General features: G+C 53.6%; 2 protein-coding genes across 2 annotated transcripts in view; one reads left to right on the top strand and one right to left on the bottom strand.

Annotated features, from left to right (window-relative positions):
• Positions 1–6,393, top strand: part of Htr6 (5-hydroxytryptamine receptor 6) — a 14,986-nt gene extending 8,593 nt beyond the window's left edge. Inside the window, exons 2-3 of the mRNA XM_004637657.2 lie at positions 4,246–4,404; positions 4,574–6,393. Coding sequence (XP_004637714.1) covers positions 4,246–4,404; positions 4,574–5,014 — 600 coding nt within the window. The 3' untranslated portion in view covers positions 5,015–6,393. The remainder of the gene's footprint in view (positions 1–4,245; positions 4,405–4,573) is intronic.
• Positions 6,394–7,206: 813 nt separating this feature from the next.
• Positions 7,207–18,130, bottom strand: part of Tmco4 (transmembrane and coiled-coil domains 4) — an 86,158-nt gene continuing 75,234 nt past the window's right edge. The window contains exons 14-15 of the mRNA XM_004637656.2: positions 14,287–14,404; positions 7,207–8,257 (exon numbers count right to left, since the gene is read on the bottom strand). Coding sequence (XP_004637713.1) covers positions 7,850–8,257; positions 14,287–14,404 — 526 coding nt within the window. The 3' untranslated portion in view covers positions 7,207–7,849. The remainder of the gene's footprint in view (positions 8,258–14,286; positions 14,405–18,130) is intronic.

Below are 18,130 nucleotides of genomic sequence, written 5' to 3'. Positions count from 1 at the left end.
TTTATATTTTATTTTGAGATAGTGTCTTGCTAAGTTGCCCAGGATGAGCTCAAATTTTTCATCCTTCTGCCTCAGCCTCCCAGAGTGCTAGGATTACAGGCATGTACTACCACGTCCAGCCAATCAATGCATTCTTTATTTTATTTTGTGGAACCGGGGATTGAACTCAGGCCTTTGAGCTTTCCAGGTAAGCACTTATTCTACTGAGTCATCTCCCCAGCCCCTCAATGCATTCTTTAAAGACATTTGTATACTGTGTTGCAGTGGGAGGGTGTCGCGTGGTCTGGTGGTGGACATTTAGGCTATTCCCAGCTTGCTCCTGTCACTCAGTGCCGTGGCACACAGTGTGGTCTGTGCCACATGTAGAGGGCTTGCTGAGCAGAGGGTCTGTGAGTGGCCTTGCTGGCTTGTGAGACACCGCCAGGTTGTCTTTGAGGCAGCTGGCTTCTGACAGTGCCACCTGCCACGAACGTGTGGACAGCAGAATGTGCCCGTGAGGTGCCGTGAGGCAGTGAAAGAGAAGTCAGAAGTGGGGTGTTGGCTTCAGTGGGACCCCAGGGTGTGGGCTGGTGGCTGCTACTGGCTTCTGTTTCTTGAGGACCTTTTGGTGACAGTGGTGGGGTTACTTTTAGGGGGTGCCAGTGGTGAATGCATCCTGTGTCTGTGTGTGGCCATGGGGTTTGAACCTAAGGCCTTTGTTCTGAGCTAAACCTGCACTGGGAAGAGTGCAGCTGCTGGGGCCAGAGAAGCCTGGAGACTGAGGCAGCTCCATCTTGCTAGCCCTCCCGTGTTGCCTCATCTGAAAAATGGGGAACATGCTTCCTGCCTCTCCAAATGATTGGATGACTTGGGGCTGGCCAATCAGTGGAGATGGCAGTGCTGGTTTGGGGTCCCTTGGGCTATGGTTTGAGGACTCGCATTGGCTTGGGGTATCTTTGGGAAGCTTTTCTGCTCTCTCTGAGCCTCACTTTGAGCCGTCTTTCTTACCTGTTGTCTCTGGCCAAGCCTTTCTGGAGTAGAGCGGAGGAAAACCCAGGGTTGTTCTCTGTGAGACGAGAGACTCTCAGCTTATCCTCCCCCTCCCCCCAAATCCCATGACTGCCTTGGATCTCATAGCCTCGGCTCCCCAGAGCCCAATCTTGGGGCTGCCTCATGGCCTTGCTCTTGTCTGGGTCTGAGGCTCAGCAGGGTTCCTGGAAATCTGACTGTTCCCTCCCATATTTTCTTCCCCATAGCAGATTCTCTTGGGGAAGCAGGAGCTGGCTGGCCATGAGGGCTGCAGGTGTCACACAGAGCCTACTCTGCATAAGAGGAAGAGAAAATTAGAAGAAGGGAACATGGGCCCTCTTTTCTCCTTGCTGACTCAGGAGCAGACATTTGTGTGGTGAGGTTGGGGAAAGGGGCACATTCTTAATCCAGTAATCTGCATCTTTCTGGCCCCTGGGATAAGTTTTGTGGAAGAATTTTTCCACTGACATGGGGTAGTGGTCTGGAGATATTTGAGCACATTATGTTATTTATTTATTTTTGAGACAAGTTCTCACTATGTAGCCCAGGCTGGCCTTGAACTCAGGGTAATCCTCCCGCCTCAGCCTCCTGAGTGCTGGGATTAGAAGTATGCATATTTATTATGCACTTTATTTCTGTTACACTGTGTGCTTTCTTTTCTTTCTTTCTTTCTTTTTTTTTGTTTTGAGGAACTGGGGATTGAACTCAGGCCCTTGCACTTGCCAGGGAAGTGCTTATTCTGCGCTGCCATCTCCCTGGCCCCCTTTATTTTCATTTATCACTTCTGTTGACCTGACAGGAGACAGCGCTCAGGTAGTCATTTGAGTGAGTCTGTCAGGAATGCAGATCAATACAGAGGAGGTTTGCTTGCCCACATCTTACCTTCCACTGTGCAGCCCATTTCAGGACACTGACTGGTTCTGGTACTTGGCCAGGGGTGGGGTGGGGTGAGGAGCCCCTGCTCTATGCAGTCTGAGCCACTGCATAGCGAGTCAGAGCATTCATATGAGGTCTTGATCTGCTCTGGGGAGGCCCGAGAGGCTATAGGAGGAAGGAAAGGCCCCTCAGGGTGCCCAGGAGCCCCCACGCCCTGTTCCTGTGTCACTACACTGCACCATGGCTGCTGTCCAGCTGTAGTCAGGCTGTGTGTGCACTCAGGCTCCGTAGCCTCCCAGGGACTGTGAGCTGAGCATTTCTCTCTCTCTCTCTCTCTCTCTCTCTCTCTCTCTCTCTCTCTTTCTCTCTCTCTCTCTCTCCCCCCCTCTCTCTCTCATCACACATGTGAACACGGAAGCTATCTCAAGATCACAGAGAGGGGAGGATGGAGACATGGTGTGAAGCCAGGTCACCTGTCTTCAAAGTCCAGCTCTTGCTTGGGCTCAGTGCTGCCCCACCAAGACAGAGCAAGAAATCTGGGGCCTCTCTTAAGCCACCCTTCTACAATTTTGCCCTTGATATTTATAGGATGAGATTTCATCTGCATACACACACAGAGGGCCACCCAGTCCTGCACACCCACTCCAGAAAGAGAAGCCCTGTTCCTGGGGGCAGACAGCCTGCCGCCTGGGTTTCAGCACCGTGGACAAGGCACCAGCCCTGAGACCTCAGAGGCGGGGAGGAGCCGGCAGGTGCAGAGCTGAGCGCTCAGGCTGGGGGCGCTGGCTCTGGTGCTTCCTTGCATCCGCAATCTTGTCTTTGCTTCCTCCACCCCTTTCCACCTGCAGAGGGTTGCCTGGGACTCTGGTTCCCTTCTTGTGTCCTTCTAACCTTTCCACCCTCCTACATTCTCCGGGAGCCCATGTGTGTCTGGTGGGGGTGGGGAGGAGGAGGGCATCCTCTAACACTAGAGCCCAAGCCAGGCCATGGCGAGTCAGGGTCTTGGTCCTGACATCTTGTGCTGTTCTGAAGAGGCCAGAGCTGCTGGCAGGAGGAGCTGGGCTCTCATGCACCTTAGGAAACACTGGGCAGATCCCTGGTTTCAAGGCCCGAGTGTGTTCCAGGGAGCACCTGCACCCTTTTCACTGTTCCTGGTGGATTTTACACACCAACACTTAATTAAATTGTAAATTTACATGGTCTCGATTTAATGTAGAAAAAAGCTAAGCTGATTATGACGCAAAGGAGAGAAACGAGGGGCTGCCCTATGGCGGCTGTCAAGGCTCAGTCTGCAGTGGAGGAGGGCTTCATGTCCCGGCTTCCAGGGGCCTCAAGGGGTTCATGTTGGCAACTGGAGACCTCAGGGTGGTCTCTGAACTCTACAGAAGGGTGCGGCTTTTTGAACAGTTGTGTCTGTATATAAATTTCATAATCCTTAAATTTTTCTGGGGAGAGGTTTTTGTAGATTTCATTAGATCTTCAAAAGGCTTATGATGTTAAAGAAAAATGTGGAAGACAAAGAAAATCCTCTGGGCTACAGCATCATCAGTTTGAAGCCTCTGTTGAGTCTGTTGCTCACCAGGTGGCAAAATCCCAGTCCAACCTCCCCTGTCCATGTCCTCCTCTCTGCAGCTCCTTCTCCCCTTCCCCTGTCCCCTCTCCCCAGCTTGCAGTTCACTGTGGGGAGCAGAGATATCTCCTAGTCCACACTGCAAGTGCGTTTTGAAACACCAAGATTCCTAGCAATCTATAAGAGATTTGGTTTCAACCCTTTGTTTTATGCACACATTCTCAAAAGCAAAAACAAGCCCATGCATTTGTAGAGCATGAGGCCAACTGCACAGGCAAAAATGATTATTCCCAAACAAAGCAAATCCGTATACAGGGAAATGGGTGAGCTCAGGAGGCAGAAGTTTTTCTTTTTCAAGTACCGGTCAATAGCAATTGATTCTTGGAGTGTGGCAGGCTTTGGAAGGTTCCGAAGCTCGTGCAGCATTGCTGGGCTGGGCTGAGGGTTAGCTCCCCAGGCGTGGTTGTCCTCCTCAACCATCTGATTTGCAGTTGGGGGAGTATTGTTGCTCGGTCTCATGGCACTGCCTAGCGCTCTTTGTGAAGTTCTGGGTCAGGATCAGAGCTCAGACGGGGTCTGGGCTCATGGCTTAGTTGGAGATCTCAGCTGTCGGTGTTAGGGTCAAGCATCAGTCTGGAACTCCCACTGAGGCTCAGTCAAGGATCAGGGTTCAGCTCATCGCTGGGACTAGAGCTCAGTCGCGAAGCAAGGTCAAGATCAAGTCTGTGGCTAGGAGCAGGGCCAGGCTAGGGTTCTTTCTCAGCTGATTCATGCAGCCTTCCTTTCTGCAGGTGCCCAAGGCCTCACAGCCAGGGGTGGAGTCTGCTGACAGCAGGCGTCTGGCCACCAAGCACAGCCGGAAGGCCTTGAAGGCCAGTCTGACGCTGGGCATCCTGCTGGGCATGTTCTTTGTGACCTGGCTGCCCTTCTTTGTGGCCAACATAGTCCAGGTAATGCCACAGATGAGCCCAGGACTTGATGGGGAGACCTCAAGCCTCACCCCAGCCCAGGCTGGGCGGGGGGAGGGATAGGCCACCTCCCATGGTGCCCATGTTTGTGTGTGGTGGGTAGTCAGGGTCTCTGCCTGGGGTTATGCGTGACACATCCTGTCCCCCCTAGGCTGTGTGTGACTGCATCTCCCCTGGCCTCTTCGATGTCCTCACATGGCTGGGGTACTGTAACAGCACCATGAACCCCATCATCTACCCGCTCTTCATGCGGGACTTCAAGAGGGCCCTGAGCAAGTTCCTGCCCTGCCCCCACTGTCCCCAGGAGCGCCGGGCCAGTCTGGCCTCTCCCTCCATGCGGACCTCTCACAGCGGTGCCCGCCCTGGCCTGAGCCTGCAGCAAGTGCTGCCACTGCCGCTGCCTCCGGACTCCTCAGACTCAGACTCTGGTGGCTCCTCTGGCCTGCGGCTTACAACCCAGCTGCTGCTGCCTGGAGAAGCCACCCGGGACCCCCCACAGCCCACCAGGCCCGCTGCTGTGGTTAACTTCTTCGACATCGATCCGGCGGAGCCCGAGCTTCGGCTGCACCCCCGCTGTACCCCCACGAACTGACCGCGTTTGGAGCTGACCAGTGAGAACTGGACTGGGTGGGGACCAAGCCCCGGAGGCCCTGAGCCAACCCTTGGCTAAGGCCAGGGAGCTGCAGGTGTCTTGAGAGCCCTCTGAGCTTCAGAGGGTGCACTGAGCTGACGTCCTGCACGTCTCCAGGCCCCTGACCTGAGGAGAGCCGGCTTGGGCACAGAAGATGAGCTGTCACTGCCAATCAGTTGAGGTTTCTGTAGAGGATGCTGGGTGGGGTGGGAGTTGGGACCCAAGACCTCTTGGTTCAGATTAGGTTAAAAGCAATCCTGACCTTTGCTCTTTCTCCCAGGCTAGCGGTAGGCACACTTTCTATGGGTGTGGCTTCATGTGTGGCCCAGTCTTGGCTACCCAAAGTGCAGTTCTCAGGCCTGGAGCAGCCTCCCCACCTTTCAGGTGTTCTGCAGGGTGCACATCTCGCCCGCCTCAGAGCTGCTGTCAGTATTGTACCCTAACGAGGTCCCCGGTGATACAGTTTGAGATGTGCTGGCTGGGATGTCCTTGAACCCCGAGGAGGACTTGATGGGCCCTTCTCAGGCCCGCCAGTCCCCAGGATGAGAGTGGCAGCACAGCAGTGCCCTTGAGCCTGGGAGTCAGGTGGGCATATTAGCACCTTCGCACAGGTTCCTTAATTTCTGAGTCACAGGTGTCTCTGGAGTAATGATGCCACTTTGTAGCTTTAAGACTTAGGATGATGCACATGGTGTGGCCTGTTGTTATAACCTCAGTGGGCCAGAAGGGGCTGTGTGTTTCCACTGTTGTTCTTTAGCAATACAGGGGATGGAACCCAGGATTTTGCACATACTAGTCAAGTGCTCTACCACTGAGCCCACCCTCCAAGGTCTAGATTCCCACCACCTGACTGGTTCCACAACTCCTTTTCTGGGTACTAGATGGGGCTCCCACTGCTCAGGGACCCTCGCAGCTCCCAGCCTGTGTCGTCTCTCCTGGGGCAGAGGGGAAGATGGCAGTTTCTTGTTCAACATCAGGGATGGGTTTTGCTACATCCTGGGCTTCCAGAAACTAATGGGATAAATCCAGCCCCTTGTCCTGCCCGCTTCCAGTCTCTCTCAGGGCCAATGAAGGAGCCTGGAATGGTGGCTACTTCAGTCCACAGGGGAGAGTTAGAGAACTGTCCCTGGTGCGAGGTGGGGCAACAGGCAGGCAGGCGGACTCTTTGGGCAGGAGGTGTGGGAATTTGGTTCCTAATGTACCTGCTCTATTGGGTTTTTCTTAAAGCCTCCAAGTTTCATCAACCCCTAACCTACCAGGGGCCTGGCGCTCTCCTTGGTGCTGAAACCCAACTTGGTCCTGGCTGCTGGCTGCAGAGCGGCCATGGTGCTTGCTGGGACTCCCTGGATGCCTCCAGGCTGTCAATAAACACAAGATAAGAAAGTGACCATAATGTGGACTGGATTCTATGGAGGGGTCAGGGAGGCTTGGAAAGCAGCTGGGGCCGTGGGAGGAGACATCAGGCCTGTATGTCCTGGGTTCTAGTCTGGACTCTGCCTCTACTTTGCTTTGGGGCCCCAGCAAAATCACTACCTGAGTTGGACTCAGCTGCCCATGTGAGGCAGGAGTGGTCTGGATGAGAAGTAGAGGTGTGGCGTAAATGTCATGGAGTAAACAAATGTATCCCCGCTGGAGACACCACCCAGCTGCTGCATTCCGGGACCAATCCCTCCTGCCCAGATCCGGGCTGCGTGTCCTCTGCCTGGGTGCATGGAGGGTCACCTCTGGCCCTGCCACCCAGGGGCACCGGAAGGCACAAAGAGGAGGGCACCAGTGGATGCAGACAAGGTGCCTAGGAGCTTGGGCCCCGGAGTCTCACTGGTTGGGGTTGGCTCTGCGACCTCTGGCAGGTTGCCTAGTCTCTTGGAGGCACAATATACAAGGAGGACGGCAACAGCTCCTCAAGGGTAATTCTGAAGATTGACATCACAGGGACTGGTGAGATGGCTCAGTGGTCTAAGGCACCTACTTAGAGCAAGCTTAGCAAAGCGCAGGGACCGCGGTTCAATCCCCCAGCACCACATGCCAGCCAGCCCGCCCCCTGGTGGGCTGAGCTGGCCACACACACACACACACACACACACAAATAAATAAAATTAAAAAAAAAAAGACTGACATCACAGAAACACAGGGTATGGGGTAGGAACTTAATGCAGGGTGGCTGCTGGTATTGTTTATTATTGTCATCAGTCCCGTTCCTGCCAGGACACCCTTCCCCTGTAGGATCCATTGTCACCAGGTTCCCATTACACCACATGCTGCTCCCATACTTATCCTTCCTGTCCTGTACAGCTACACCCAGATGTGCTGAGCTGCCCTTCAGGTTCGTCCTACATTGCTGTGACTGCTGTCCCTATATTGAGCCGTGTGCAACCTGTGTGGCTGTACAAGACAGACCTGATTGGATCTCCTAGGAGCACACTGGGCCTGCTCTGCACATTGCCCCTGTGGCCTGGGGGGCAGGCAGCTCTGGAGTGTGGATGGAAGGGCGGGCAGACACCTGGCTTCACTCTGGCCCCACAGATCCCCATGCACCCCGAGGGACAGCCAAACCTCACAGCTGGGATCTGAAGTGCAGGGGGCACTTGACCATGCAGGTCTCTGCCTTTGCTTCCTCAGGGAGGCAATGTCCCACCCCTCCAGTTCTACTTCCTTCAATTCTTCTTCAATCCTAATTCTTTCAGCTCAGCAAAGGCACTTGTAGAAATTTCCACCTTCACAGCTCACCCAGAGTCTGGGTGCATAGAGAGAGCCCCATGTAGAGACCAGGGAAGACAACTCAGGTCCCCGCTGTGGTCAATCCAGCCCTGGGCAGAGGTCCTGGGTCTCGTGGGCACAGTCGGGGCAGCCTAGTGGGTTGGGGCCCATGCCATGGCTGCAGACATGAGGGCTCTGAGTTGGGCCTGCAGTAGCAGGAAGTGAGGCCCCTTCAAACTGGTCCAACTCTGCTGGCACCTGGGTGTGGCTCGGGTCAGGGGACTCAGCCACTTTGGGGGTGTCTCCAGGTGAAGGGTCCTTGGGTTGCCCATCCTGATGGGGGATCTGACTTGCTGAGAAGGTGGCTGCAGCTTGGCCAGACTCCTCTTGGGACTGGCTGCCTGGGGCCAGCAAAAGCCCCTTCTCACCCCAGCCTGGTTTGGTGCGGATGCCTACGGCCTTCAGGATGACTTCCATCTGCTTGGCATAGTCCAGGTGGCCGCTGACCTGCAAGAAGACAAGGACCAAGGGTAAGGGTGGGTGCAGAGCTTCCGGACCTCACCCTTGGCAGCATCAGACGCCCGACCACCAGTGCCAGGACTCCGTCTCTCAATGTCTCTCAAATCCAGAATGCAGAGCTGTCCTAGCATTGATTAAAGGCGGAGAAAGTTTCTCTAGTTTCCAGCCAAGGAGATGACTGTGGTTGGCGTGTCCCTCAAAGGTCCTGCACTGGGAACTCAACCCCCTGATGTCACCATGTTGAGAGGTGGGGACTTGCACAGGTGAGTGTCACAAGAGTTGTGTCCTTGTGGAAGGATGGAGGTCATTATTGCAGGAGTGGGCTGCTTACCACCAGAGTGGGTTTGTCATAAAAGTGAGCTCACAGCCGAGCTTGCTAATCCCAGAACTCTGGGAGGAGGATGCAGGAAGATTCAAGTGTGAGTTCTGCCTGGGTAATGTAGTGGCTTAGCAAGAATCCATATTTAAAAAAATGTAAAAAGGGCTCAGTGCAAAGACCTGATTTTAATTCTCCAATAATGAAAAAAAAAAAAAAAAAAAAAAGAGGGAGTTCACCCCCATCCTTCCCTCTTACCTTTTATGTCACAAGAAAGCCAGATCAGTACCACAGCCATGGACCTCCTGGTCTCTAGAACCATGAGCCAAATAAATTCCTGTTCATTATAAATTACCCAGTCTTAGGTATTATCTTGTAGTAGCAGACATGGACTGAGGCAGAGAGGAAGCGATAGCATTCTGTGATGCTCCTTGGAATTCTTCTAAAGAGAAGCGCTATTCTTGCTTTTCCATTTCCTCTTTCTGGCTGGTTGGAATTCGAATGGGATGGCCAGACCTTGTGCAGCCATCCTGGGCCATGAGGTGGCCCATTAAAGATGGCAGAGTATGCAGCAAGATAGAATGCTGGCCCTTGAACCCCGTGGAAGTCGAAAACCAGCCCTAAACTGGCAATTCTGGCTTCTTTCATGCCACAGGGGCCACCCTGTCTAAAATGTTTCAGCAGGACTCAGCCATTTGCTAAGACAAGGGCCAAGAACTCAGAAGCCAGCCCTGGACAGAAAATCGATTAATGCCAGTGCTGTGGAAATGGGTTGAAGGGGATGGGAAATCTCCAGGGAGGGTGACTCTAAGGGAGCCACACCAAGATTTCCTGGCAGCACCTCTGTCCCATGGGTGTAACAGATCACGCTGGGCAATTAAGTGACTTTTTAAGAACACAGAAGGAAGATTCTCTGCACAGCTTTGTTATCTTTGTCATCACCTGCCTGCCCCCTGTTCCTCTTCCCACAAACATTTAAAGACAGTTCTCCATGAAAACACATGGCACACACATTTAAGTGGCTGCTCAGGTCCCAGGGCTCAGGGTGGAGGGCAGTTAGTGGCTGCGTGGCACCAGAAAGAATCTAGGTGTGGGCTCTGAGAAATGGGTCCTGGCCCTGGCTCTGGCTCTGGCTCTTCCTGGGGGCCAGGCTGGCTCTCACAGTCTCCTGAATCTCAGCTTCCCCATCTGTAAAATGAGGCTCACGATGCTGAATGTGTGCTTCAAAGAGTCCATGGCTCTGGCGCTGTGTAGAAAGCAGTGTGCACGCCGTCTTGCCCTGTGATCTTCTACACAGGATCCAAAACCCTTGCACAGACACACCACCTGATGTGAGCTACTCAAAGCATTGGTAAGAGGAAATGATACATGCACATCACAAAGCAGAGCACCTGGCACGTAGCAGGCATGCCACACGCCCTTATTCTGGTTTCTTCTCTTTTTTCTTCAGTAAAAAAAAATTTTTTTGGTAGTACGTGGGATGGAATCCAGGGTCTTCACACTGAGCTACAGTCTCAGCTCTTTCAAATTTTTTTTTTTAAGTTTTGAGACAAGCTCTTGCTAAACTGTTGTTTTCCAGGCTGGGCTCAAACTAGTTTCCCAGGTGGCTCCACTAGTCCTCCTGCCTACCATGCCAAGGACTGTTTCTCCTCAGCCATGACATCCTGCCTTGGAGTCAGCTGAATATGGACTGTCTCCTCTGCAAACTGCAAGCTAAAATAAGCCTCTCCTCCCCCTTTAACTTGTGGGTGTTGGGTATTTTGTCCCAACAATGAAAAAGGAACTAACACAGTCTCCCTACACCTCTCCATTGCTGCTTAAAGGCCAAGGCCAGGGCTGGAGGGAACAAGTTCGGGAGAAAGGGAGAGGTTGGCAGTTGCTTGGTACCACTAACTCCACGAAGCTGTCCCTGAACACACAGCTCCAGTTCTCCTCTGCCAAGCCCAGAGCCTGGGCTGCCATTTTGCACCGACTCAGGAGGGAGAAGCCACTGTCTGAGCTGTGACTGTAGAAGACAGTGCAGGGGTGAGGTGGGCAGGAAGAGCGTCAGCCTCGCCGTGGAAAGTTCTGGATGCAGACTTCAGCCTGGGTGCTCAGGTACATGTTGGACTTTGCTACCTAGCGTGCTAGCGTGGAGAAGCCTTTCTCAAGGCTCCTGTAGTTGGGGATCCCCTGGGGTTCCATGGCCTCTGTGGCACCTGAGTTGGCCCTCAGTAAACCCTCAGTGTCAGCTACTCATGCAAATGATTTGCTGATAGGCTGGAAGCTCGAGTAAGGTGGGGACACTTGTGACAGCCTGAGTTCCCTCGACAACCTGCACATCATGGGGACCCAGTGTTCTTAGGTTTGCACAGTCCCTGGCTTTCTTTACCTCTTGGGGTTCAGTTCCCTCCTCTGTAAAGTGGGAGTAGTGAGGTAGACACAGAGGGGCATTCCTGTGATCCCAGCACTCGGGAGACTGAGGCTGAGGCACTGGATGACAAACTCAAGCCCAACCTGGGCAATGTAGTGAGATTGCCTAAAAAAAAAAAAAAATAAAAGGGGGCTGGTGAGATGGCTCAGGGGTCTAAAGCACCCCCTTAGAACAAGTTAAGCTTAAGCAAAGCCCAGGGACCACGGTTCAATCCCCCAGCACCACATGCCAGCCAGCCCCGCCCCCTGGTGGGCTGAGCTGGCCACAGACACACTAAATAAATAAATAAATAAATAAATTAATTAATTAATAATAATAATAAAAGGGCTCAGTGTGAAGGCTCTGGGTTCAATCCCCAGTATCAATAAAGCAACAAACAGACTTCACCATGTGGCCTGCGGGAGGACTCTCTGACAATATGGTCACAGGCTCCCTGGCAGAGTAGGGGCCGCCTCTCCAGGCCACAGGGGTAGGAACAAGGCAGCCCAAAAGCATGGTGAGGGGTGCAGGCCCTGAAGCAGGTTCCTCAGACTCACAGCTCACAGGCATGAGTTGGGAACCTTCCAAGGGCCCACCAGGAGAATCGGACAGCAGATTCTGGCAGGGTGCAGGGCAGGGCCTGGCCCAGGCTCTGGCCTGTCAGTATTGAGGATGTGGTTGGTGCCCAGCCCTTTGTTGAGCTATAGATGCCAACTGGCACCTCCTCTGGGACAGGAGAGTCTCTCCCCAGGCTGGGACTCCCAGGAACCTGCTGGCCTGTGGATCTGCACGCCAAGAAGGAGGAGGCAGCAGCCTTTCCTCCCTGGAGTTCCCAAGGAAAATGGGAGGGCCACCCAGAGGCCACGCTAATTACCTCTAATTACCCAGAGGAGAAAAGCGCGCTTCTGAGCAGCTCCTAATGTGATAACGAGCTATTGTTAGGCCGGAGTTGGGAGGCTGCCACCCAGACATCTGGAGGAGGGACGGAGTCTGGAAGCATCTTCGGATAACAGCTGCCGGCAAGGAGGGAGCTGGTACTAAGTGAGGACCTATTATGTGCCAAGCATTTTATGAAGGCACAGAGAAATTAAGTAACTTGCCTAAGGTCACACTGCTGAGCTGGGAGCCTAAGCCAGGCCACAGGCTGTGCTTTTCCTACCGTATTCCATCTTCAGCTTCTTGGGGTAGAAGGATCTTTCAGTTGTTTTTTTTTTAATTTTTTTTTTTTTTTATTTTTTCAGTGCCAGGTATGGAACGTCCCTCCAACGTCTTGTGTGTGTGCTAGGCAAGCATGCTGTGGCTGAGTTACGCCCACATCCCTGAAACTGCATCATTCTTCAGGGCTTCATGGCATTAAGAGGAATTTTTGGCTGTTTCTTTGGGTGTTTCCTTTAGCCAAGGGAGACCCCTGGGAATAAGCACAGTTCCTGCTCCTGTTTTCCCACGCACAGTGAGACCCTCAGCAGGCACACAGGACCTGGATGCCCACTGGGGGCCATCACTCTAATCTGTGGCTTCCTGGCTTTGTGACTCAGCTTTCCTCGATCCCATAAAGAGGTGGACAGTACAGGCTTTGGACCTGCGTTCATGTCCAGATTCCGGCCTTGAGTCCATCCTCGAAGTTCCCAGCATTCTCTGCTGTGAGTCAGCAGTGCATTGGGTGCATGTGGGCTTTATGTCTCAGGTACAGAGGCTTTATGCACCCAGGGACAGAGATGAGCCCAGGGCAGCGGCTCTGGGCTGTGCTGGGAAGTCGCAGAGTGGAAGATCTGACAGATCTCCCAGTGGGTGGGAAGGCCCTGGCCACTCAGCTCTGCTGCTTGGGAGGGCGGGGACTTGGGCCAGTGGATCCCGGATGTGCATAAAGAAGCGGCCTGGCAGCAGATGGAATGAGAGGCCTGCTGTCAGGCAAAAGGGTGCTGCTCAAACTGCTGTGACACAGAAACCAGGTTCTGCCAGGGAGTCATTGGCACCTGATGTGGCAGCAGCCAGGTCCACAAGAAGTAGAAACTGAAGTCGTGGTTCTCTGGGCCCTTGTCTGCCACCATCTTCCTGGGCTGGGGCTAGCCTATGGGAACCAGGGTGATCTAGAGATTGTAAATGCTGTACCCTTCCCTTCCCTTTCCTTCCCTTTCCCTCCCCTCCTCTCCCCTCCCCTCCCTTCCCTTTCCTCCTTTTCCTTTCCTTCTTTTTTTTCTTTGGCACGAGCTCACTAAGTGGTTTAGGCTGGGCTTGAACCCACTATGTACCTCAGGCTGTCCTTGAACTCCTGGTGGCCATCCTGTCTCAGCCTCCTGCGTGCTGGGATGACAGCAATGCCACACTATGCTAGACTCATATTTACTTGATTGTGGTACTGCGGACTGAACCCTGGGCCTATACACCGAACTACCCCCTCAGTCCTTTTTTTTGTTTAAATTTTGAGACAAGGTCTAAATTGCCCAGCCTGGGCCTGAACTTGCAATCCTCCTGGCTCAGCCTCCCAGAGTGCTAAGATTACTGGTGTGTACTCCCGTGGGCTGGGATCTCCATGTTTTTATTTTTTGGCAGAATCGGGGATTGAACTCGGGCCCTTGTACTTGCCAGGGAAGTGCATATTCCACTGAGCCATTGTTTAATGTATTTGGTTCTTGCAGGGTCTCACTAACACTAAGCAGCTTGGTGATCCTCCTGCTTTCAGGCTCTCCAATGCTGGGATTACAGGCCTTTGGAGGCTGGCCAGCTCAGCCTGCCCTGGGGGTGGGGCTGGCATGGCATGTGGTGCTGGGGATTGAACTGTGGTCCCTGTGCTTGTTTAGGCTTGTCAAGACAAGTGCTTTAGTCCACTGAGCTATCTTGCCAGCCTCAGCTCTCCATTTGAAATCTACTCCCTTGATGTTGGGCTCAGCTCTAGAGCTTAGCTGTGAGCAGGGCAGTCAGGTGTCTCTGCCGGAGCCCCCACCTGGGTTCCTGCTGGCCCTGCTTGTCCCTGGAGAGGCAGATCAGTCTGACTACTCTGTGGTGGAGCAGGCAGGAAGGGCAGAGGTGTGGGCACCAGAAAGTGGGCCCTGCAGGTTCAAATCCAGCCCTGGTAATTGCTAGCTGTGAATTTGGACCTTGTGCAATTCCTGAGCTGTGAAATGGGGACAAGAGTGTGTGCGGCTCAGAGGTCAGGTGCAGGGGGCTGGGAACAAGGTTTGGCCAGGAGGAAGAGCTGATTCTTGAGGGAGCCTTCCTGCTTCCAGGGCAGAGTGGGCTGGGGTAACCTGGTGCTCTGCCCCCCCCAACCACAGAAACACAGACCCTTGAGAGGGCCAGGGTGACACTCACCACCAAGGACAGGTCCACGTTCTCCATCCTGCGGTCCTGCAGGAGCACGGGCTGCAGGCCGGCGACGCGCAGCTGCACTGACGACGTTCGGTACACGAAGCTCAGCAGCCAGTCTCCTCTGTGGGTGGGGACCACAGCGACATCAGTTTGAGCAATCACAGGTTGTGCCCTGCCTGCCACTGGGGAGCCTGGTGACTCTTCAGCCTCTGTGGACAAGAGGGCTGAGCTCTCCTGGGAGCAGCAGCCCGGACACTTGGAGCCAATTGGGTGCTGGGGGAGGGACGGGCACTGGGCCTAGAGCTGGGTGCGTGCACCGCGGGGCTCTGCCTGGGCTGCCTGGTTTCATCTTTTGGGGAACCCGAGCCAATCACACTGTCTGTCTGGCATGCAATGCCTGTTGACTGAACAGGTAGCTTTTAGATGTTTTGTGGTACTGAGGATTGAATCTCGGGCCTTTGCCCTGAACTATGTCCCTAGTTCTTTTTTACTTTGAGGCAGGTCTTGCTAAGTCACAAAGTTGCCCAAATTGGGCTTGAACTTTCAGTCCTCCTGCCTCAGCCTTCCTGAGCGCTGAGCGAGGAAGCTGGAGAGAATTCAGGCACCGGAGCGAAGCTGCAGACACCACTGCTGGTGCGGGCTCCCTGGGCAGGGAAAGGCCTTACGGGCTTCCTGTGGACAGCGCTCACCAGGAGCGCGGCTCCTCCAGCTCAGCCTTCTAAGAACAGCCCAGGCCCCTTCTGCAGTTCCTGTTTGCCCTCTAACACTTCCGAGGAGGCCGGGGCATCGGACAGGCCTCGTCCACGCCCATCGATGCAGAGAGCCACATGTGCGCCCCTCTGCTCTCTGGCAGACACAGCCTGGACGTGGCCACCCATCTCTGCAGGGTACTGTCCCAGGGTCTCACAAGATAGCATCTCTTTTGGCCCCCTGAACCTCATCCCCAGGGAAGTGGGCGGTCACCTGCGGTGCACACGGGCTGTACCCTGCAAGTCCGCGCAGGCGCATGCGCAGGCCCCTTTCCCCACCCTCCCCTCCCCCACACATAGAAAAAGGCCCTTTCCTCACTGTGTGTATGTGCGGAGGTAAGGTGGCTGGGAGACAGGAGGCACTTCAGGCTGACTTTGATCCTGTTTTTTTTTTTTTTTTTTTTTTTTTTTTTGTGGTCCTGTAGATTGAAACCAAGGCCTTCACGCTGAGCCCCTACTGGCTTTTTATTTTGAGATCTCTCTAAATGCTATATTGCCCACACTGGGCTGGAACTTGCAACCCTCCTGCTTCAGCTTCTTTTTCAAAGCGGCCAGCAGAAGCTCCCATGACGCATCCCATCTGTTCTGGCACTTCTGCGCCTCCCTTTCCCTCTCCTAGCTCCTGGGCCCCTGCCCCCCCAGCCTCTGTCCCCCCCCCAGCCTCTGTCCCCTCCCCTCCAGCCCCTGCGGCCTTCCTCACACACCCACCCGACCTGGCTTTCTAGTCCCCATGGACAACGGTTATCTGAACAGAGGAGAGCGCTTCTAGGAACAGACATCTACAGGGAGAAAGGGGACGACCTCCTCACGAGCCCTGGGCACCAAATCCTGGACAGCATCTTCCCGCCCTGTTATTTCTGTTGTAATGAAGACAGCTCTTGATAGGTTAATTACCCATGAGCATACATACCCATCGAAGGACAGGGCAGGAATGGATGCTAACGTTCAGCACCCTCCCTACTGTGCTGGGCAAACTGTCCGGCTTTCCTTCACTGGCATTCCAAACCTTTCTCCTTCTGGCTGCGACCCACGCAAGCCAGGCTCCAATCCTGTCTTCTCCATGAGAGCGGTGTGACCTTGGGCAAACCGCTTGACCTCTCTGAGCCTCAGTCTCCTCCATTCACTTTAGCCCCCAGAGTTGTGTGAGTGCTAGCTGAGATGTGTACACAGCTGCTCAGGGAGTCTCGGGCACTACTGCTGGCTCCCAGACAGGGCCCTCAATGACTTGGCCAACGCTTCCCATCTCTCATTTCTTTTTTCTTTTTTTTTGGTACTGGGAATTGAACTCAGGACTTTGAACTTGCCAGGCAGGCACTTATGCTGCTGGACTATATCTCTGTCCTTGATGGGGTCTTATACACATACTTCTGAAATTGAGCTTGGATGTTGCCTGCTCCAGGGGAGCCCCAGGCTCTGCAGCTGTTGCTGTTGCTCCTTTAGCCCTTCTGCGCTGGCTGGAACTTGCTGCGATGCTCTCCCCAAGACCTGTGTGCAGCTTCTTGAGTTGTTCGCCTTTCCTCCCATAGTCGCCGCTGGCTCCTGAGCTGAGCCTGGCCCTGCCTGAGGTCCTGGGAAAGTCTCTGTCCCCTTCCTCCTCCTGTCTTCTCCTGGAGGAGACAGGGTGCGGCAGCCTTCAACCGAGGGGCCGTGAGAAGCCTGAGACAGTGAGCAGCTGCCAAGGGTGCTGAGGTCACACATTGACCAGCCCAGACTCAGTCATGCCGACCTGAGCCCCCAGCCCCAAGTGTAAGTTGACAACAACCTAAGATCTTTGGGGCCAAGAACCAGAGCTCCAGGCTGGTGCTTAATGGGACCAAAAATCTACAGCTACGGTTTGGGTCTGTCTGTGCGCTCTGTTCCCTCCCCTGAGAAGAAATGGCCTAGGGTCTCATAAAAAATTTGAAATCTAAGCTTATTAGCCTTAGGTTCTTAACAGAACAGATGAATTTCATAAGATTTCCTGTTTTCATATGGCACACATACAATTTTAACGTCCTCTCTCTGTTTACAAAAAAAATCACGTGTTGTGATTTTTTTGTGAAAAAAAAAAATCGCTATGCCCAGTAATACATATTATAACTGCTGTCATTTTCCTGGGGACCTACTAAGTGGCAGTTCTTCCCTGTCAGCATCTTGCCTGGGCAGGAGGGACCATTATTCCTATTTACAGGGACACTGAAATTCAGGAAAGTTGTCCAAAACCACTCAGAAGAGCCGAGATCTTTCACCCAGGACCACCTGACGTCAAAGCCTTTGTCCATTCTTGTTGTTTTTCTTCTTCTTCTCCTCCTTCCCCACCTCCTTATTCTTTTTATAATGCTTTTTGAGACAGGCTCTCGCCATCTAGTTCAGGATGGCCTTGAACTCACTATTTAGCCCAGGCTGACCTCGAATTTGTGGCGATCCTTCTGCCTTGGCCTCCTGAGTGCTTGGATTACATGCGTGTGCCACCACATCCAGTCTATTCTTTTTAACTTAAAAAAAAAAAAAAAAAAAGAAGAAGAAGAAGCCTCGGAGCCGGGGAGATGGCTCAGTGGAATAAGTGCTTCCCTGGCAAGTGCAAGTGCCTGAGTTCAATCCCCAGTTCTGGAAAAAAAAAAAAAACAACAGAGCCTCTCTGACGGCCTACTTTGTCTCTGTCTACTCCTTAGGGAGCCCATTACTGTTCTAGCGGTTCTCCCGGAGCCTGACTGTGCATGTGTGCACACCCACAGGTACGCATGTGCATGCACAGAGATGGATTCCCTTCTAAATCCAAGTGGGATCGCAGTATGAGCTGCTGTACTTGCCTTCTGTCCCCGTGATAGCTTGTGTCTAGACATTCCCCCGAAGCCTCACGCAGTCATAGGAGGGGCTTTTCGGAGGCGGCCGGATCCAGGGTGTGTGATACTGGGATGGAGGGTGTATGATCGCTACATCAGTCCACGGGCTGGTTTGGCGGAGTTCTCGACAGGATTAAGGGCGCCCCAGCCTGGGTGTGAATGCTACCTGTCCTAAGGATGTGTAGCCTGGAGAAGATATAAGGGACAGAAAGAGGACTGCTGGCTGTTGCTTGTGCTTCTGCCTCCTGCCTGCTATGGACTGTCTCTCCTCTGCGA

The sequence above is a fragment of the Octodon degus genome, unplaced genomic scaffold, assembly GCF_000260255.1.
Source record: "Octodon degus isolate 3935 unplaced genomic scaffold, OctDeg1.0 scaffold00092, whole genome shotgun sequence".
In the NCBI taxonomy this organism is placed as follows: Eukaryota; Metazoa; Chordata; class Mammalia; order Rodentia; family Octodontidae; genus Octodon; species Octodon degus.
The sequence above is the reverse complement of the archived record's forward strand: the minus strand, read 5'-3'. Positions and strand labels throughout refer to the sequence as shown.